This window comes from Artibeus jamaicensis, unplaced genomic scaffold (assembly GCF_021234435.1).
Source record: "Artibeus jamaicensis isolate MK-2021 breed Jamaican fruit bat unplaced genomic scaffold, CSHL_Jam_final contig_415, whole genome shotgun sequence".
Lineage (NCBI taxonomy): Eukaryota > Metazoa > Chordata > Mammalia > Chiroptera > Phyllostomidae > Artibeus > Artibeus jamaicensis.
In genome coordinates this window covers 28089964-28112897 of record NW_026521823.1, presented here as the reverse complement: position 1 = coordinate 28112897, position 22934 = coordinate 28089964, and the positions used below count along the sequence as shown (strand labels likewise).

The window sequence follows — 22934 nt, the reverse complement described above, 5'->3', positions numbered from 1 at the left end:
CTGTAAATTTGGAAATGCTTTTTTTTCTTTTATTTAAATTTTATAACAGAAAATGTAGTCAATATTCCTGTGACAATTGACAGGTCATATAAATGTTCATTATTTGATGTAACATAGATCAATTTTATGTGCTTCTTCATTTGTAATACTTATGTAGAATGAATAACTGAAACAATATAGTAAATATGAAAATTCAGGATAGAAAATTAATCATGTTCTTCACTATAAGTTTAATGGATAACAGTTACAATTTTTATGCATTTTGAAAAAATGAATGTTTCATTTTCTTAAATATAATATAGGATTAACAAATGTAAAACACAGTAGGAATGATTGTGAAAACTTTTAGTGTTTTAAATACATAAACTTTCATTTAAGTAAACATATGCGCCTAAACAATTTTCATTAGTATTTTCTAACAGCAGAGGGAGATATTGAACTAGAAATTAAATATTTTTTCAGCATACATCTTTTACAGAATGATTTATTGTTAACTATACATTTGATTTTAAACTTTTCTTTAAAAGTATTTAACAAGTATTTTATAAAAAGTCCTTCCAACATATGTTTTACAACCAACAGATGTCTTACTAATATAAACTGAAAATTTATATATTTACTTGTGCTAATGTGTCACTTGATATATTTTTAAATGTCTCACACTTTAGCATTAAATAACTCAAACCTTAATGATTTTACATCATTAGAATGAGCTGGTGCAATAAAGCCTGATTTTTCACACTGAGCCAGACCCGAATGTTTGTCTCTGTTCTGTTATTTATTATCCGTGTGACCTACAGTGAGTCATTTGCCTTAGTTCTTACTTTCCCTATCTGTAAGATGAGAATAAGAGTAATATGTTCTTTATAAAGTTATTGGTAGATTTTTTAAAATTAAAATACAGTAAGTGCCTAGCACAGTAATTTGCTAAAATTGTAAATGTTAGTGAATTGTCACTTCTTAAAATTGTCAATTTATAATCATTAATGTTTTAATATTACTACCACTTTCAGAATTAAAGAAGTATTGGATGATTGAATACTTAAAAATATAAATATGAAATTACTAGCCATATAAAACCTAGACTGTATAAAACAATATTGACATTATACATTTCTACATTGTACTACTTTGTATATAATAGAATAAAACACAACTGATATGACTTTTAATTTTAAACATCAATCTACATATTGCATCATGTACAGTATAATCATACTATTATAACTTATATTAAATTTCTTTGTTATGTTTAAGATTTTATTATACTAACTTATTATTGGTTTTAAAATTTAAATAAAAGTCATGAGAACACATGTCACATCAATTACATAAATTCCTTTAAAATGCTATTAAAAAATAAAATGGGGGAATGAGATAATACTGATACTGCATAGCTATAATCTCAGAAAGGTGTTACTTTAATCACTTCAAGTAGAAAAATCAAATTTAATTATATTGAAATTAATAGCAGCTATGGTTTTCCATTGAGTCCATATCACTTGAAAGGTGCTACAGCTCCAACTAAGACACATTATTGTGTATGACACAATGAGACCTTGGCACATATTAAATTGACTTCTTCGTCTTATGATTTTTTTAATATGTTGCTATACTAATAAAGTTACCAAGTTACCATTATAGAACATTGTTTTCTCTACTACCAGGCCGTATGGCTGTAATTTCTACCATTTAATTCAACTGCTGGAGGCAACTAACAATGAAAAGTATTCTGGGTAGATGTTGGATTTGAACAGATCAGAGTGTGACAGGCAAGACTGGCAACGAAGAAGTAACACATACATCCGTCAGAAGGAACAATTTAAGCAAGGTGGTGGGAGTAATAGAGGGAATAGAGGATATTAAGGAATCGATGGTAGGTTTTATGTACAATTTTGAAAGCTGCGTTAGTGATTAGATTAATAAACAAATAGAAATGTCACCTTAATCATTAACAACAGAATCATGAATTTGCTTCCCAAACAAGTCAAGCACGGACAGTCCGTTCTCTCTGAGAGGCCTGAGCATTTGACAATGTGGAGATTACCTAGGCAAGAGAGCAGGAAAGTGAAATCCTGAAAGTGGAGGTCAAAAATAACTAAATATATTTCCTACAGTCCTTTGAGCACCAGATAAAATGATAAATGTATCACATTAAATGTGCATAAATTGTAGTCCATATATGCGTATATTAAATAACATTCGGAAGCCAAAACTTATTTTAGAATTACATATAGACGATTTTCGTCAAGAAGTGGAGAAGATAGGATTTCACTGGAACTTTCTGGCATGTCTTACTGTATTTTGCGATTTATAAAGTAGGCACTTGACCCGGATGTAAGGCAAATCATGACCTTCAGGCAGGATATAAAACAAATAGCCCACGGCCCTTAAGCACTGTTAGTTAGTTCATTCTCTGCCCTTTTTAATACTCATTCATTTTATGTTTAAATGTTAAATTATTTTCTTTCTCTTCAACCCCAGATTAGCCGCTTCTATTTTTTACAGACGATCTTTTTGAGAATACCCCACAAGGAAGATTGGAATGCTGGTTTTCTTAACCAAATAAAATTTCATAATCACTCTTCTTTTAAAATATAAAATAATGCATGCTCTTTTATTTTCCATAGTTAATTAAATACACTATTTGCCACTAGAAATTTAGCATTTTATGTATTTATTTTGATTTTCGAGAGAGGGGGATGGGAAGAGAAGGTGAGGGAGAGAAACATCAATATGAGAGAGAAACATAGATTGGCATCTTGCGTAAGTGCCCCGACTGGGAACAGAACCTGCAACCCAGGCATGTGCCCTGGCTTGGAGATGACCTTTCAGTTTGTATAACGGTGCAGAACCAACTAAGCTACTCTTGCTGAGGCAGAAATTTAGCATTGTAAACATAAATATGTTTATAAAATATACACATATAAAATATGTGTATACAATATGTCATTTAAATGTAATCTGCAATATCATTGTCATCTATAATATGTAATATATAATTGTATATTGTAAAGTTTTTATAACTGAATATTTGGTTACCACTCTGTACCAACCTTACTATCTTCTGATTGTGTTCAAGGAGTTCTTGCTCTATGAAAGCCAAATGATAAACATAAATAAGAAATGTTATAGGCAACTCTATCTTTTTTCTTAAAAATTAGAGACCACCAGTAAGTCTACATGTCTTTTCTATGCACCAGTACAGACCTGTGACCAACATACCTTGTTTTAGGAAAAACATGGTATTATGAATGAAATCCCACCTCAATTTTCTGTCCTGGGAAAGAGCTTGATGAATAATCAATCTATAACTTGTTCACTGATATTATATAACTTTAAAAAAGAAAAAATTAAAAGTATAACTTTCATTTTAGATAGGGCATTATAATATATTTCAATAAAAGGAAATCAATAAAGTTATGTTTTATATTTTATTGAACAATTTTCAAATTCATACTCAAAGCTTTTTCTTGCCAGAAGATTACTAGAAAATATTAATGTATTTTAATTTCTACTTTGGTACAAGTCTTCTGCATACATTCTCATTAGCCAACCAATAATCAATTATATTGGATTAAACTAGTGAAAATATGAACTCAGCTCTATCTGAAGCATTTAATTAACTGTTAATGCTCTTTGTAAACCTCACACTTAATGGTGTTTCAATAGATGCCTCCCTTTTCATTTTTTATTTAATCGAGGGTATTATAAAAGATTCAAAATTTGACTGGAGAGTAGACCAGTAAGAACTATTAGAAGTAAATTTCTCTGACCAACTTAAAAGACAATCTCTGACCAACAAAAGCCTAAAAATTGATAGAACGCTCAAATAATAAGGATGATTGGATAAAAGCTATAGGATAGGGAAGAAGAAGAAATGGATATTTTCTGAAGTGTTCAGAGCTTCCTAGAGTCTTCCTGTATTTAATGCCTAGATAGTAAGTGAGCATTTTCATGAATGGAGGAAGAAAATATTGGAGGAAACAGAAATAAGTGCAAAAGAAGTTGGGGTCTGAGCTATCAGAAGAGTCAAATCTCTAAAAAAAAGAATTCAATTTTTCCATCGGAAATGTGTGGACAGGAGAGAAATGGGCTCAGAACGTTAAAAAAACTGTAGCAATGTGTAGCATCTATTAGTGGGAAAAATGTAATTCAGACAGTTTGTAGGGAAGATATGCAAGTGGAGACAGTAAGACTACTAAATAAGCAATGCTGGTAAAATATGAAACCAACGTGGCAAAGGATAAATATTTAGGTGAAAACAGTAGGATATGGAAACAATTGAGCATTGGAGTTGTGCAAAATTGGTCCTAAGGACTGAAATTCAGGTTCCTGGGAAGATGACCTGATTGTTAGAGGCAACGTAGGAACATAAGGCAATGAGCAGTCTTCTGGAAGAGGATGGTGAGTCTGTTTCTGAATATATACATCGCCATTTGTAACGATGTATATTTTAACTACAAAGCTAAAGGCAACATTTGAATGTTACTCTTTTATTTCACAAAGCATACATATTAAAGCATTACTCACTTAAAACACAGAACCACAGCAGACTGGTGAAGTATTTTGAAGGACATTTACTTGAAATGTATCAGATATTCGTATCATTTCTAGTTGAAAAGAAAGAGCATTTGGAATTGGTGTTGTAGCGAGTCTTTATGGAGGCCAGTGTGCATTCCTGGCAGTCAGAGAGGCCCTACCTTGTTCCTCTCTGTAACTGCCCTGAGTGTCTCTGCATTAGGCCCCATACCTTGGAACAGTGTCTGTGAGCATCTGTGTATTACCTTGATTTTGTTTTGTGCCTTCATTAGTGGGATGTGTCTCAAGCTATCAGAGAAGCCTAACAGTTTTGTTTGTTTGTTTTGGGGGTTCTCAAAAAACTTTTATTGTAAATAAAGGCGATTGCTTTTTCACTTTACACCAGGTTGGCTTACGAAAGGTCTCCTAGGGAAGCTCTACTTTCAGATTGTAGGGGAAGCCTGTACCTAAATGTGCATGAACCACATGTGAGTAGCTATGTATATAAATATAATTCATTTTTGTGTTTTCAACGGATGCAATGATTTGTCCACAATTTTTATTAAGTTACTTATGTAACAAGTTTGTTTTAGAAAAGTATATACTTTTACTCAAAAAGGCAACCAAAATATTTTAAAATGTATTTCCTTTCTATATCGATAAATGATATTTGCTCTTATTATAAATTATTTAGATTTATAAAAATATCTATTCCAATGGCAGTGTTGTTTGCTGTATAAACAAATTCTGAAGCCAGAGTTAATTAAATAGGTTGAAATCTATGCTCTTCCCTTATTAGTTGTGTACCATAGAATATACTATATTTATGCTCCAATTTTCTGATTGTTTTAGTTGTTGCTGCATAGGTTTGTCCCAAGGATAAATGTGTTACTTTGTATAGAGTAGTAACACTATTACAGTAGTTATTACAGTAGTCTAAACACGGGGCATGCTCACAGTTATGTATAAATTTTACTTATTAATATTATTAAATAAACATGTAAGGTAAAAATTTAAAAATAGTTTGAATCTAGTGAATAATTTCAGAGGTGAATTTTTTAATTAAAAAAAACATTTTGTCATCCTATGCAAGAATATTGTGGGTAACAATAATGAAAATGGTCATTTATTCTTACAAATAATATAATCTTTCATACCTTGCTGATAATCATGCCCAAATTTGATTCATTTCTTCTTAAACTGTTAACAAACCACAGTAATGATTATGGATCTCTATTAGAACTACACACGTAATCTACATAATTAGGGCAAAATTTGGACAGTTCCCTGACAAATTTAAACAGCTTTTTCAGCTGTGAACAAGTTTTTAAAAATACCCACTAGAGGGCGCTGAAGGAGTGAAAATGCTTTACAAGAAGGGCGGTTTAAGGAATGATTCTTTTCTTATTAAAATTATAGTAATATTGAAGGTTAGTTTTAGATTGAAAATTCTTATTGCCATTTTTCTTACCCTTGAAATCATGGATTACACAATGGTTTCTACTAGTAGCAACGATTTCTAATATTTTGTGGCAAGTGTGTGTGTCTATGTATAGAAAGGAAGATCAGGTAAGTGCGATTTTGAATTGTTTTGTATTTCAAGACAGATAAGCTATACTTAAAAAAATTGTTGTAATGCTAAATAATTGCTTAAAGCTGTGCATATCTAACAAAGCAATGTCCCCTAAGTTTTAGTATGTTTACAAATATAAATGAGAAACTACTTGTCTGAAATACTTCTCTGACTACAATTAGTCAAAGAAAAGGATGGATGCACAATGGTTCTGGGAGTATTTGTTTTACTGCAGTCATGTGACTTCAAACTTGATACTCTTGAAAGGTGATGACATCAAAGGTATTTCTTAGTTCCCATCAGGGTTTTTTGGGTATTTAATTTTATTTGTTATTGCCCAGGAAAATCTGATATGGTATATCATTCATTTGATATTTTCTCCTGTAGACTTCTTTTTTTTCACCCTCCCACCAAAAATAATAAGAAAGGATATCTGTCCATTTAAACAAAAATAACTTACTTCAGTCATTTGATGATTAGATGTTAGTTTTTGTTAGACACTTTCGTGTTAGTATTTAATAGTGTTTATTATTTATTATATATCACAGTGGTTTGTGTCCTATTTCAATTTGGGAAACATGGAAATTTTAGATTATACACTTATTTTCTTAAATATACAATATACAAAGTAATGTTATATAGTAGGTATACACCTTTGAAATGTGTCATTAAAAAGCCCTGATTCCAGAAGAAATACTGGAGAATATATAAGATGCATACAGATGTATAAGATGTAAAGATGTAAAATATTATACATCTTATAAGATGTACAAGATGTAAAATCATCAAAAGAATAGTTGTTACAAATATATCCATATCCATTTTTATGTGGATGTGTAGGTAAGGTATAATTTCTATTAAGAAAAAAGCCAACATTATTTAGTAAAATCTGTCATTAATGATTTATTCATTTTCTTGGTAATAGATGTCAATTCGTGTATTTTTATATTAACACCATTAAAAATACAAAATGAAAAATTAGTCTTCAACAATTCACTTATACTTTTCTACAAATGTGTACCTTGACAATTATTTTCTTTCCTTACAGAACCTAGATTCAATGGTAACAAAAAATTTTATTTCTATCCAAATGAATGTAAAGTATGGTACTTAAATTCCCATACCAACTAGTCAACCTTAGACTGAATAAGTTATTACTTTTATTTCACAATGTAGAGATTATAGATGATCTTATGTAAAATTATATATGTTTATATGTATACACACATATATAATGTTCACGGTCATGATAGTTCCAACTTTGTCTTGTTAAAATAATACATTAAAAGCAACTGACATATTTTATAAAAATAGTTAAGTATCCCAACTATATATTAAACCTGAAACATGTTTTCATGTCTCACTGACATAGTTATAGGTGATAGAGAGAAGCAGTGATGTCCGAATTGTGACTGGCAATAGGAAGGCATTAGGGATTTAAAATTCCCTACCAGTGATCCAACAAACTGTAAACCTAGTACACATATCTGATTCAGTGGTATTTGCCTATCATTATTGTTCATCATTTGAATACAAAATAATTTAGTCACACAGATTGAATTATTAATAATACTTACATAAGATTTGGAAACATGCAGGGGATCAATATTTAATTTTTAGTATCCAATATTGGTCTTTCATATTATGCTTTTGTTAAGTGGACAGAATTTAAAGATGTACAAAGTGTACAAAATCTGTACACTTCAAAGAACTAATAAATAAATATACTAAGGTTATACAATAGTGGGAACATACAAAGAAACGATTCATCTTGAATAACTACATATTTAACTACTTTCCATGGTGCAACTCACTTGGCAGTACTGTGGAAAAAAGTACAACAAAGTAGATACTAGTTTTCCCTCAAGGAATCTTTACAACCCAAAAAACAAAAGTCTGGTATTATTCCTCTGGACTTTGTTTTGTTGCTCACCATTCATTATTCACTACGAAAATATTCACCAACCTTTTGTAGGGTTTTTTTGGGGGTAATTTTTAAAAAGTTTTTGTAGGCATCCATTTGAAGTAAAGGATTTTATGAAATCTCAACTATACTTTATATGAGGAAAGATAGCTCAAAATCCAAACTTCCAGCAGAGAGTTTTTGTTTTATTTTGTTTTAGATTTTGCCAGATTAAACAATGCTATCAGAGAGTTCTTTTGTGTCAACAGATTTCAAGTTAAAACAGATAGTTCTATTATAAGACTTCTTTCAGAATAAAACAATCCCATTATTAGTTTTATACCTTTGATCTGAGTTCAAGTTGAGCATGAAGGAAACAAAATTTAAATAACAAATTAACCTTTTTATTAGAGGTTCAATGTAAAAGATGAGTTTTCTAAATGCCCATTCATGTGTGACTGTATAAATGATTACATCTGCCATATAATTTTTTTAAGATGCATAAACTTTTCACTAAAAGTTACTATTCATGAGACGTGTGTGCAAATGTTCTCATATAGAGATGTTGTAGCTAAAGGCTTAGAACCTCTTCCATCTTTTATATTACATAGGTAGTGTTTCCTTATTAAATTACATGTTCTTGTCAGAAGTCAAGTTATCCACAATGATTATGCTCTGACTCTAACAGAAGAGAGAAAGAAATGGCAATAAGAAGTTTTGGGGCTTCTCTTCCAGTGAAAGATAAAAGAAAACCATACGTTCCAGATTTAAGGATGCGATTTAAAGTTTACTGTATAGTATGGCGTTGTGAAAGATAAAAGACAGCATTATTTTATAAGAGCTATTATTTTTGTATACAATGGACAGGAATGGAATACAAAATAAATTGAATAAATATTTGAGTTGAATTTAAGCTATGGGATTATGAGTGAATTTTACTTCTCTTATTTCTTCGTAATTTCCTTTAGGGTTTTATAATAAAACAGATGTACTTTTTAAAGCATATACAATGTTAAAGGAAACTTTAGTTCAAAATAAGAAAAGGAAATAAGACACATTGTAATGTTTTAAAAATTAGCATGCAGGGTCTCTAGAACTGTAAATATAGACATTATTTGCAGATAGATATGTAATATTCAATTATAATAGCATTATCATGCTTTTCAGTGTATTCCTCTAAGATTATGGAGAAGACAGAGCCCAAGGTAATAGATATTTCCCAGTGATTTTTGCTATTTCTCTTAAATAATCATATAAGTATTTAAAAAGTGACATTGATCTACTGTTATTTCTATGCTTATATTGTTTCTTCACAGAATGAAGTTACCAATGTATATTTAAAATCCATCTATGGCATTGTCATTCCTAGAGAGACATTGTGTTATGCTTTCTACCTTCAGAGCATTTCAATATTCCTCAGTCAATGCACAGAATTGTGCAAAGGCTTCTCTTTTGAAGACTTCCAGATCTTTGAGTTAAAATCAGTCTGGCACATGGCTTTGGGTTACCACTTAAAGATGGCAATAGAAAAGGCGGGCAGATCCTCTGAAGTAGAAGTAGTTCTATACAGAATGAGTAAATCTCTCTCATTGTTTAATCTTTTCTTTCCTCTTTCCAGTGTTTAGTCTTTGTCTCTTTGTACTATTTATCCTGTATGCATTATCAGTCCAACAAATTTCTTAAAATGTTATTCTACCTAGTTCTTGTTACCTTGTAAAATGACTGTCTTCTCCCCATTTAGATAAGCAGGAGAGGAAGAACATTCTCCTAGCTCCTCATATATAGGGTTGGCCAAAAGTACATATGTTTTTTCCATAAAATGGAAGACCCGTTTTTTCATTTTCACCAATAACTTTACATGAATTGAATTTTTAATATTTAATTTTTTAGAGAGGAAAGGGAGAAAAAAAAGAGGAGAGAAAAAAAAGGTGTGGCTGTTTTTCACAACTCCCCTCCCCCAGGTACCTGGCCCATAACCCAGGCATGTGCCCTGACTGGGAATTGAACCAGCCACTGTTTGGTTCCCAGGCTGACACTCAATCCACTGAGCCACACCAGCCTAGGTAGATTTGGATGTTTTGAGTATGTTGACTATCTGCTGCGTGGTATAATGTTGATTATCCTCAATTGATGTCTCAATTAATGGATCAAACTGAAGAAAAGGAGAGAAACCTGCATAAATCTGTAAGGACATTTGTTTCTTTATTTCCACAAGTCTCTTCAAAAATCATTCCTCCACGAACTACACTTCAAGAACATTCTTCTGGGATTGTGCTGACAAAACTTAAAGAAATGCATTTGGAGAGTTATATCTACCGTGTTGGAAAATAAATTATTCTAGCTCCTTGTTTCCCCCATTGGCACTACTTACTTAAATTAATAGTTTGATTTGAGTTGAGTTGGTTATCAGCTGGCTGCAAATTGTGCCTAAAATTGATGCCTTGCCATTATTCTTTCTTATTCCTTTTATTCTCTTATTCCTAGATTCTCTTTATTCACTTCTTAATCTGTATTATAAAATCTATTCCACTTTAGAGCCCACAATATCTTTAAAATAAATAGGAGGCTTAATGAGTAAGAGAATGTAACATAAAACAAAAATGGGGCCCTGGTTGCTGTGCCTTAGGGGGCTGAGAGCCAGCCTGTGAACCAGAAGGTCACCAGTTCGATTCCCAGTCAGGACACATGCCTGGGTTGCAGGCCAGGCCCCTGGATGGGGGCACACGAGAGGCAACCACACATTGATGTTTCTCTCCCTCTCTTCCTACTTCTCTTCCCCTCTCTCATAAAACAAATAAATAAAATCTTTTAAAAAAGAAAGAAAAAATGTAACTGTATCAAAATCCTTGTATTTTAAGACAACTAGTTCACATTAAGGATATCAAACTTTATTAATTTGAGTGCATGCATGTAGACTATCATTATATAACAATACAACCTAATTTTCCCATTTTGTTAATTTAGCCTCCATAAAACCTCTTTTTCAAGAGTAGCTTTTTTTCTGAAACGAGACTTAATATTGTATAGGTAGCCTAGAACCTATAGACAAGTGTGTTTCTAAACAAAGAAATGTTTCAAAATAAGTGATAGTACCTAGTATATTCATTTTGGGTATAAAAAAGGTCAGGTGCCTAGAATGCAGGTAAAGAGGACTGATTTTTAAAACATGGGCATTTGGGGAAATAAGGAATCTGACAGTTGAGAGTTTTATTACTGGTGATTCAGAAAATTTTAAGAGTTGAAGAAATGGCTAAATTTTAAATATAATCATTTTAGGACAAAATGCTCTCGGACCTAGTACCATAAAAAATCATGACATTTTAACTTTCATTGACCTATTTAACTTGTTTTATCTGAAAATATATAAATTTATATTTTTGAGAGTGATAAAGTGTTTGATTAATGACAACCATTTGTAATAAAGATTCTTGAGTATTATTCATGATAATCATATTTCCACTCCAAATAAATATTAACTGAAAAAGAACCATATTTCTAGTCTCATCATTGAAACTTAGCTGTAGGGAAAGAAATAATGAAGTATAAAACTTAGAGTCTCTGCAATGAGGGTTTTAAAAAAAATGTTAAAAGTCTGGATTCAAAAATGCAAATATGGCAGAAAAGCAGTTCATGTGAACACAATTTCAAAACAATACTGAAACCACTCTTCTCCAAGGCAGGATACATGAAGTTTTTCTGCACACACGTGTGCAAAAAACACAGTAGTGTACCAGACTAAAATTGAACATCATGTATTATTTCGTTTTCTATATGCCACAAATAAATCTCAGACTTCAAAGTGAGATGTAATTATTCCCATCAAAATGTCCTCACACTTTATTTGGTCGGAAAAGGGAGTGGGGAGACCACTTGCAGAAAGAGGAGGAGTTGAGCCGTCCCAAGGTGGAGCTGTCTCTTCTGTTAAATGACACTGGCAGATTAAAGCATTCTGATGGGGAAGGGCTTAAAGGCTGAGTCAAAAGCCAAGAAGTCTCTTTATTTACGCCTACCTCCCAGCCCTTGGCAGTCTGACTAATAACAAACTGAGCTAACAAGAAAGACTAGAAAGGGAAGAAAGAGAAATTTGCTGCAGCTCGGATCTACAACCTCAGAAAGCAAGAGTGATCAGCCCCAGCTCTGTGAAACATCTTGTTTATTGACTGCATTTCCGCAGCTTGCAAATGGTTAACTATATGCAAAAAAGTCAGCATAGCAGCGAAGTACGCTGTGAATTTTAATTGGGGAAGGACAACTGCTTCAGGATGATCTAGTGTGCCCTCTGCTTGAAATACATTTTCAATGAAATGCTCCTGCTCTGCACTGTGTCTCTGACTAGAGGCTTTCACTTCCTTAAGTGATGGGACTTGCCAAAAAGTGATATTTGTGAAGAAAGTGCACGGCGGTTAGTGTTTTCTTTTTTAATAAAGAAACTGAATTTACTTTGAACATCTTTTCCAGCTGTGCATTACAGATAACGTCAGGAAGAGTTCATCTCTGCTTTACAGGTAAGATGAATGGTTCCAGGTTTTTGTGATACCAATTTTTTGCATCATCCTTAGAGTGATTCAATGTATATATTTTCCCCTTTAAAAAATGACTTTACATTACAGGATATCCAGTTTCATTCTTGCTCATTGGCACCACTAATGCTGAAGCAGATGCCTGTTTTCGCTGAGCAGCATTTAGCCCAACAGCTGGCTGCAGAAAAAAACGAATAGAATAATATGCCCCTGTAATTTTTATAGCATGCAGATTGTTATTGGAAATTAAGTATGTGTGCTTTCTGAAGAAAAGGTCACCTCCAGATGCCACTGTTGAACTTAAAACAGAAGTAGAAAATTAAAAGATTCTTTGTATTTTGTATACTACTTTTATTATTTCCTGATGTAATAGTGTTTTCTTAAAAAGTGTGAATGGAGATTTTTGACCTCTTCAACAGTTGAGTCAGAAATTGTCAATACAGAACTACTCTTCAAATTCGTATGTATGTCTGCAAAGGTTACACATTGTTTTCCAGGATGTTTTGAAGAGCATAAAATGCATATCAGATGAAAAAGTCACCAGAGATTATCATCTGGAAGTTCTTTACTATTTTCTCAAGATGCTGTACCTGGTGACATGAATAACATTTTTTTCTTGGTAATCTTTGGAGGAGTATTTTTATTGTTTGTGGGAGCCAATCCACAAGTTAAAGACTGCAACCACAGCTGCTTGATTTTAAACACAGTTCTCAGAGCTGTTTAAAATTGAACTACTTCCCTTTGGAAATGCCAAGTCTGCTAACTTTTCCTTTCTATGGAAAGGCATTATGTTGTTTTATTTCTTTGGCTACCTTTTACCTTTTCAGAAAATTAATACTATACATGTTTTCATTTAAGCAATGCATATTATTAAATGTCTATATTTAGTCTTATTGATTGGGTTCGGGGATGGTTTACCTGATTGTGAATTTTAATTAAATTCAAAGTCAGTGTACATTCCAACCAGAAAAAAGAAGGCAGTGAACATTTGGAAAAGTGGAACAGTTATAAGATGTGGTGTTTGTTTACTTTTTAATTTAGTTTACATGAATGTAAGGTTCATATTTCAAGGAAGGGAATAAAATATTATTAAAGTTATGCATTCACCTGGTCACTACTGTCATTTCAGAGTTAGAATCTTTATTAAAAATTGCTGTTTCAGATGCATGCCTTAAATTTTTAAGGAGCTAGAATATGTGATGTTGCTTTCCTGAACTGTCATATATTTTTATTTAGAAAATGACAGATATTCTCAAATATTTTAGTATGGTGCAGTCTGTTTCAGAGTTCATTGTTTGCAACTTTCAGTCTCATAATAAAAGAGATCAGTCACTTAATTACATTATGACCTTCAGTGACCTAAAGCCTATTTCGGGACCTCATTAGGAAGTCATTTGCTAGAAGTTTATGTGAGGTATTGTTTACTTTTTTATCATAGCCAGACATGCATGCTAAAGATCAGTTTTTCTTCTTTATTTTTAATATTTTTAAATTTAATCTTTATTGTATTTTTCAATGACCATTTCATCCCTTTCTATCCCCTGCCCCCTAGCAATCACCACACTGCTGTCCATTTCCATGAGTTCTTTTTACTTTTTGCTCAATCTCTCTACCCCCTAAACTCCCATTCCCAGCTTCTTTAGTTTTTTGATATTCATCTTATTCTTAAAAAAACTAAAAGTATTAGAAAATATCCTACATCTAAAAATTTAGTATAAAGTGTGACTCAAGTGAAATTTGAATGGGCACTCCTAATCATATATATCTAACACTGTTAGGCTAATACAAAGCACCCTAGACTGTAGAGTTAAAACAAAATTCTTTTTATAGTGCTCCACTTTATTACAAAGTCAGAGACATATTCTCCTTAAAGTTTTTAAATAAATGAAATTAATAAGTATATTGAGCCAGAATCCAAGCAGGTTAAAACACAGGCACATTATTAGATTTTACAGTGTTAAAAATTAGAAATAATGAAATGCATAATGCATGCATACATATTTTCCTATCATTTTTTAGTCCCTGCAGTTCTCTCTTCTTTTGGCTAATACCTACATATTTGTCTTATACTTTAATCCTTCAGCCTTAGATTCATTGAGGTTGTTCCAAATATACACCTTTGTATTATATCAAAGAATCAAAGGTCCATTTAGCCAACACCTACGTCATCTATTAAAATGTGGCTTATTTGGCAGCTGTGAACAAAACTGATGATAGAACATTTCAAATTCCCCTTGACCTAAATTTTATAATTTGTGCACAATTCAAGTGAAAACTAAATCAAAACACATCTGTAATCATATTAGGAAAAAGTAAAAAAGTAATGTAGATGCAGCAAAATATTCTTATGTTTCACAGTAATCAATGTTTTTCTTTGTAGTGGAGAACCTAGTATTTGGCAAACATCAAATTCATTTATTTCCTGCTGCCATCCACTAAAGCCCATTGTTGCTGCGTTTTATCTTCCAGAATTTGGTTCGATCACATGACAACATGAAGCTGTGGATTCATCTCTTATACTCGTCTGTTCTGGTCTATATGTCTTCACAGTCCCCATCTCCAACATCCTCAGGCAGAGGTTCTTGTGATTCTCTTTGCAACTGTGAGGAAAAAGATGGCACAATTTTAATAAATTGTGAAGAGAAAGGTATCAAGCTGTTATCCCAAATAAGTGTGCCACCATCACGACCTTTCCAGTTAAGTTTATTAAATAATGGTTTGACGATGCTTCACACAAATGACTTTTCTGGGCTTAGCAATGCTATCTCAATACACCTGGGATTTAACAACATTGCAGAGATTGAGACTGGTGCATTTAACGGCCTTGGACTTCTAAAGCAACTTCATATCAATCATAATTCTTTAGAAATTCTAAAAGAGGACACCTTCCATGGACTGGAAAACCTGGAATTCCTACAAGCAGATAACAATTTTATTACAGTGATTGAACCAAGTGCCTTTAGCAAGCTCAACAGACTTAAAGTGTTAATTTTAAATGACAATGCTATTGAGACTCTCCCTGCAAACATATTCCGATTTGTTCCTTTAACTCACCTAGATCTTCGTGGAAATCAGTTGCAAACATTGCCTTATGTCGGGTTTTTGGAGCACATTGGCAGAATATTGGATCTCCAGTTGGAAGACAATAAATGGGTCTGCAATTGTGACCTATTACAGCTAAAAATCTGGTTGGAAAACATGCCTCCCCAGTCTATCATTGGTGAGGTTGTATGCAACAGCCCTGCGGTTTTCAAAGGCAGCCTTCTAAGCCGGCTGAAACAGGAATCAATTTGCCCCACTCCCCCCGTGTATGAAGAGCATGAGGATCCCTCAGGATCTTTACTTCAGGCAGTAACATCTTCAGTAAGTGATAGTTGCATGTCAATCAAGACCATATCACCTTTGAAACCGCCCACCAAAGCACCAGGTTTGATACCTTACATTACAAAGCCAGCCACTCAGCTTCCTGTACTCTACTGTCCAATTCCTTGTAACTGCAAAGTGCTGTCCCCATCAGGACTGCTGATACACTGTCAAGAACGCAACATTGAAAGCTTATCAGATCTAAAACCTCCTCCGCAAAATCCTAGAAAGCTAATTCTAGCAGGGAATATTATTCATACAGTAACGAAGTCTGATCTAGTGGAATACTTCACTTTGGAAATGCTTCACTTGGGAAACAATCATATTGAGGTACTTGAAGAAGGGTCATTTATGAATCTAACACGATTACAGAAGCTTTATTTAAATGGCAACCATCTGACAAAACTAACAAGAGCCATGTTCCTTGGTCTCCACAATCTTGAGTACTTATATCTTGAATATAATGCAATTAAGGAAATATTACCAGGAACCTTTAACCCAATGCCTAAACTTAGAGTCCTATATTTAAATAATAATCTATTACAAGTTTTACCACCACATATTTTTTCAGGAGTTCCACTAACAAGAGTAAACCTTAAAACAAACCAGTTTACTCATCTACCTGTGAGTCATATCTTGGATGACCTTGATTTACTGACCCAGATTGACCTTGAGGACAACCCTTGGGATTGTTCCTGTGATCTAGTTGGATTGCAGCAATGGATACAAAAATTAAGTAAGAACACAGTGACAGATGATATCCTCTGCACTTCTCCAGACCACCTAGACAAGAGGGAATTAAAGTCTCTTAATAGTGAACTTCTTTGCCCAGGTTTGGTCAGTAACCCATCTCTGCCAACTCAGACTAGTTACATAATTGTCAATACTCCTACAACCACGACAACAGCAGATACTATTTTAAGATCGCTTACTGATGCTGTACCACTGTCTGTTTTAATATTAGGACTGCTGATTGTGTTCATAACTATCGTGTTCTGTGCTGCAGGGATAGTGGTTCTTGTTCTTCACCGCAGGAGAAGGTACAAAAAGAAACAAGCAGATGAGCAGATCAGAGACAACAGCCCAGTACATCTTCAATATAGTATGTATGGCCATAAAACAACTCATCACACCACAGAAAGACCGAGTGCATCACTCTATGAGCAGCACATGGTGAGCCCCATGGTTCATGTCTACAGAAGTCCATCCTTTGGCCCAAAGCATTTGGAAGAGGAAGAAGAAAAGAATGAGAAAGAGGGAAGTGATGCGAAACATCTCCAAAGAAGTCTTTTAGAACGGGAAAATCATTCGCCACTCACCGGGTCCAATATGAAGTATAAAACCACAGACCAATCTACTGAATTTTTATCCTTCCAAGATGCCAGTTCATTATATAGGAACATTTTAGAGAAGGAAAGGGAGCTCCAGCAACTGGGAATCACGGAATACCTAAAGAAAAACATTGCTCAGCTCAAGCCTGATATGGAGGTACATTATCCGGGAGCACACGAAGAGTTAAAATTAATGGAGACATTAATGTACTCAAGACCCAGGAAGGTATTAGTGGAACAGACTAAAAATGAATATTTTGAGCTCAAAGCTAATTTGCATGCTGAACCTGACTACTTAGAAGTCCTGGAGCAGCAAACATAGATGGAGAGTTTGAGGACTTTTGCAGAAATGCTGTGATTCTGTCTTAAGTCAAACCTTGTAAATAAGTGCCTTACATGAGTGTGTCATCAATCAGAATTAAAGCACAGCAGTATTTCTATGGGAATAAAAGAAAGAAAGAAACTCAGGGATCACTGGGAGAAGCCATTGTGTTATTTTTTTTTTACAATTTTGTCTGTCCCAAATAAAATAAATCCTTGTATGTAAATCATTCAAGGATGATAGTAATATTTCTCCACATACTTAAAAGTGTTTCACAGAAGTCCTCTTGCACATCTAAAAGGGTTGACCAAGTAACGTTATTTTTCTTGAATTGTTTTACCCGTGGGTTGAATAGAATTGAATTTTGTCATTTAAAAATTATACATGTAAATGTAGTTATAATATGTAAAAATATATTGTTCATATAACCAGTATATGTACTAAAATGTACATTGTTAAATGCATCTAATTTTATTGCAGGAAAGGCAAAAGGAACTGGTCCTTTAAAATGACAAATAGTAATAGTAAGGAAAAAATAGAAGGTTGAATGATATAGGCTATGAGTGAACCAAAACTCTGAACATTCAAAGATTTTTTCAAGTGCTCCTGCTGTGCTTTCTGAATTTAAAGTTAAAAAATGAGTAGTAGTTATGGTGTAATACACAAGCAAACTTTTGGGGCTTTCTGCACATTTTTGTGTGGACAATCTTATTGTCAATGCTGCTGTGAACTAAGGTATGTCATTTGTGCTCAAAGTTTAAGTCTTACTCTTTGAATATTTAAAGAATGCTACTGATATTCAATTGTAAATATGACTAGTGCATCTATTGAGTTTGGTTTTCTTCATAGCATTAATCCTTTGTAAATTTGAATGACCATGATAGAAATATGTTTCTTGTGGCAAGTAATTCACAGGTGTAAAGAAATAGGAAAAAATATTATTATTTTTATTGATGTATAATCATAGCTGCCATAAATTAGTAGCAAAAGGCACTTCTGAACATAAGTGGTTTAAGTTGCCTCATGAGTGGCACAATGTAGCTTTATTTTACAAGAAAGTATAGCTAGATTTCTATGAACTATTTATTCTGTACAGTTTTGTATATTTTTGGTTCACGAAGGTAATTATTCTTGGGTGCCTTTTAAGAAAATTAAAAATACCACTAATTACAATAAAACTAAAATAAAAACCCTCTTTTTAAATGTGCTTTCTTCAATTAGTCTGATCTGTAATTCAGTCAGGCCAGAACTAATCGATACACTCACATCATGCACAAATACAAAGGCAGAACATGATTTCTGCTTGTTGTCATCCACACAGAATCATCGGCAAAAAGGCCACTCAAAGTCTGGGTGTGACTGACACAGAGCCTAAATCTGACCAGCACTTCTTTCCAGCCAGCAATTTCCCCAATCAACACAAATGTAAATGGTTTCTTTTTCTTCTTTGTGATTACACAATCAACGGTACAGCAGATTTTCACAAAGCAAAATGGGGTTAATCAAGGTAATCTAGTTTTGCATGTTGAACACCATGCAAATCCATGTACAAGTTTGGGAAGGAAACTATTTCCCATTAGGTAGAAATTTTTCTAATGTAGTTAGCTCTATTTTAGTGAATCCTAAATGTTCTATTAAATGTTTTGGCTTTCAACATCAACTGTCTGCTCTACTAGGAAAACAAACATGCATGATTTCTTTGGACTTCCTGTTGTTGAAAACAGCAGGGGCCTAGGCATGCATGGTATGAAGACTAAGTATAATCTATTATGACATCATATCAGTGAGGTTTCCTTTTAAATCATTAAATTATGAATAGTAAACAATTATTATGTGTTAAAAGGTTCATTGTAAACCTGAATTTCTCCATTAACTTTCAAGATTGGAAAGGGTAAGGTGAGGTGCTTTTATAATTCTTTTTATAAAAACACTAAGGAGAAATCTATGTGCATATTGAATGCTTGATATATTTAATCCATTAAGAAAAAATATTCAGCACAGTAGGGAATAGTAAACCTTCCACAGCTTAATTGCAAAATTACATTCTATAGAGAAAAACAAAGCAAGAGCGGAATTCATGTTATTGCAGTTCAAGTGAGTTCAAGTATCTGCCAATATTTTCTGATTGCAATCAAGTGTATAAATATATAAGAAAACTGAAAAAAATCTGCATGTCTTTAGGATCCTTGGAAGGATTCCATGAACGCAGACAGAGACATGTCCTCAGAAAATATTCTTTTATTTTGGTGGGGAAAACATATTTAAAAATTGTTATTCATTGTTACTTTCCCGCAGTAGTAATATTTGTTCTTTGACTTAAAATTAAGGCAGTACAAAGTTATTTATAAGATCATGTAAATATATCTCCCAAAATAAGTACAACCCCAAGATTAAAAACCCATGGGAATCAGGATCTATCTTGTGATGACATAAGAATCATGATTTTTGAAAAACAAGAGATTTTAGGGGCTTAAATGTTTCATTCATGATGAAATCTTTCTTATGTGACTTGGTACCTGACAGGCAGTTGAGAGTTGAGAAAGCTAGTGTATTTCATACCCCATTTGATTCTTTACCTAAGCAATCATTGTGTTCTGTTTCGGTAATTAATTGATAGATTCAGAGTCCCAAGTCCTAATTCAGTATCCTCAATCTTATTTACATCACTAGGCATTCTAAAAATAAATTAGACTTTTAATTACCCTATATTTTCCTTGATTTAAACAGAAGTTATAATTTACTCATTGCACATCAGTACAAGTTCTCATTTGTGTCACAGCCTAGAATTTTTGCTACATAGGGATGCTAGTGTATAATCATATTAAGTTAGATTTATTAAAACCTGTCAGTTTGTTAGACATACATTGTGTTAATCCCAATTTAATCAATAACTGAAATATTGATTTACTGAAATCAATATTTTTAGTAAATAACTATTAAATATATCCTGTAAACTTAAAAAGGTGTTCTTTAAATAGCTTCTACCAATTTCTGTACTAGGATAGATTTTTTAAAATCTGATAAGAATGATATCAATGATGTTGGCTCCTCCTCTTGAATGAATCTTACATCATAGAAGAGAGAAAGACTTTCTTCTGACCTAATTTAAGTAAATTGAAGTACCATCAAAGTGACCATTAAGCTGTGCTAATGCTTTGACCCAATTAATTGAAAAATATTTAATTTTGCTTCAGGATTCAAGAATGTGATTTGAGTATTCCTAGGTTATTAAAAATTCAGCTTTTTAAAATTGCCGTTGTTCATATGTATTTATATTTGGATAACTATCAAATAAATATATATACATTTTATTTTGTGAGGGAAGAACTAATAAAGATGAAAGGATAGTGGCTATTGCTTCAAGGTACATGTAATTTATTCTGTATTATTTATTTTACATTACTAACTAATGGTTGTATAGTCGAAGTCACTTTTAGGAGAAGAAAAATACTGCAAAGTTTCAGAATTGTTTGACAAAACCTGTTTTTTAATAGGAACAAACACAAGTAAATTTCTAAAGAAAGCTCCCCAAATTTCAACAAATATGAGTTATTGCTAAATTCTTACTGGAGACTATTCTCAACATAGAAACTAATCCATATGTATAAAAATACTGACCATCTGAAAAGTTTGGATCTACTAGTAATTAGGAAATGATTCCACAGTGAATTTTGGGATCATTTTTGTTTCTTTTCCCTGACCATTTTTCTAACACAGGCAGGAATGGCTGCAGTTTTCTTCTTGGATTATCTTAAAAGGGCACACCTTTCTGGTAGGAAAAGAGGCAGTTACCAGTTCTCAGCCGGAGTAATCCTCCAACGGAGCAGACATATCAAGAATGACCTACTCAATGAGGAACACACAAATGATGAAAAATAAAATATTCCTTTTGCCTTTTTAATTTCTTACATCCTGAACAGATATTTTCCCATATGTTACATGAGTTTTATAATCAAAACAATGTCTCAAATAAAAAATAAGATATAATAGCTATTTGTCATTGAATTACAATATGAATGTTATTAAAGTTATTTTGTTTACCAAATTTTTTCTCATATAAATATGCACACCATTAGCTGTTTTATACAATACAGCTAGTTTCCTCTGTGTATACTCAAATGCTAGTCTGTGAAAGTTTGAAATTTTGTTCAAATCTTAGAGCACCTAAGTGAAGAAAATAACTACCCTAAAACTTTGTATGATAGCATTAGTGATGAGCTGCAAATCTGAGAGAATTTCTCTAAACATTTATTAATCACAACGCTTTTCTATCAGCTATGTTAGAAGATGGACTTACTCAGTTTTGTAAAGATGAATTTATATTAATTACATAAATCTATTTTTAGTTATATGTAGCAGAGAGGAGACTGCCAGATGTAGAATCTTCTTCTATCTGCTTTGGATGCATAATCAAATTAGACAAATACTCTTCTGTTAGTAAAAGTCTTTCAGCAGATTAGTGAATGGAGAAAGGGAACAATTCAAAACAACAAAATTCACACACACAAATATTCATGTTAGTTCCAATTAAGATCATTTAAAATTATACGCTTTTCAATAAGGTATTTAATTTTAAAATTGGGGGAAAAAAGCAGAAGACCTGATCTTTCACAAATAATTGTTTGCTTCTTACATCTGCTTGGTTCTACCAGTGACAAAATTAGATTGTTCTATTGCAAAAAAGTTTGCTCAACTTCAAATTCTGGGCATCATCGTTGATGAGATCACACTTAGTGAGTGCGTGTAAAATGTATAGCCATCCCATTACTTGGTGTTATGAACTATCTAAAAACACATATGCCCCTGTTACTATGTGTTTATGATCCATACTATCAAAAGTTAATATAGCAAAGCACGGTAGAGTAAGAAAGTTAGTGATAGAGTTCAGAGGAGTCACGATTGGAAAAGAGTAAGATCCGTTTAAAATGCTACATATGGTTTCATCAGTTAAGATTTTCATAGACACATTTGGCGCCCATTTCTGGCATTTGGAAGTACTTTGGCTTAGAAAATATATATTCAAAGAATTCCTTGTTTTATAGTACAGCAAACAATTTCAGATACCAGCATGTCATAAACTTTTGGAGTTCATCAATTCTAGTTTTCTCATGTTACAAATAAAGGAGTTAAGAGATTTGCCTTACATTATATAACTAGGAAGAGTAACAAAGTCAGAGTTGAAAATCTGCTCCATTGTGGTTTTATTATGTTTTGTTTTATTTCTTTTTTTTTCTTCACCAGAATTCTTGTCATAACCATAAATGTATGCAGGACAAAAGAAAAATATGTCTTGCTCTTCCACATACTTGCTTCTGCATTTCAGTAGGACACTCTACTTTTAATATGCCTTTGAGAAAAATCAGACATTAGAGTTACTTTAGACATGTATTACATGATTCTA

At 32.7% G+C, this 22934-nt stretch overlaps 1 protein-coding gene across 1 annotated transcript; it reads left to right on the top strand.

The window, feature by feature from the left end:
• The first annotated feature begins 12104 nt into the window (after window positions 1-12104).
• On the top strand, window positions 12105-18405 carry SLITRK6 (SLIT and NTRK like family member 6). The gene is made up of 2 exons (XM_037132172.2): window positions 12105-12502; window positions 14987-18405. The coding sequence occupies exon 2, from the start codon at window positions 15011-15013 to the stop codon at window positions 17531-17533; it is 2523 nt and encodes an 840-aa protein (XP_036988067.2). The 5' UTR covers window positions 12105-12502; window positions 14987-15010; the 3' UTR covers window positions 17534-18405.
• Window positions 18406-22934: the final 4529 nt, after the last annotated feature.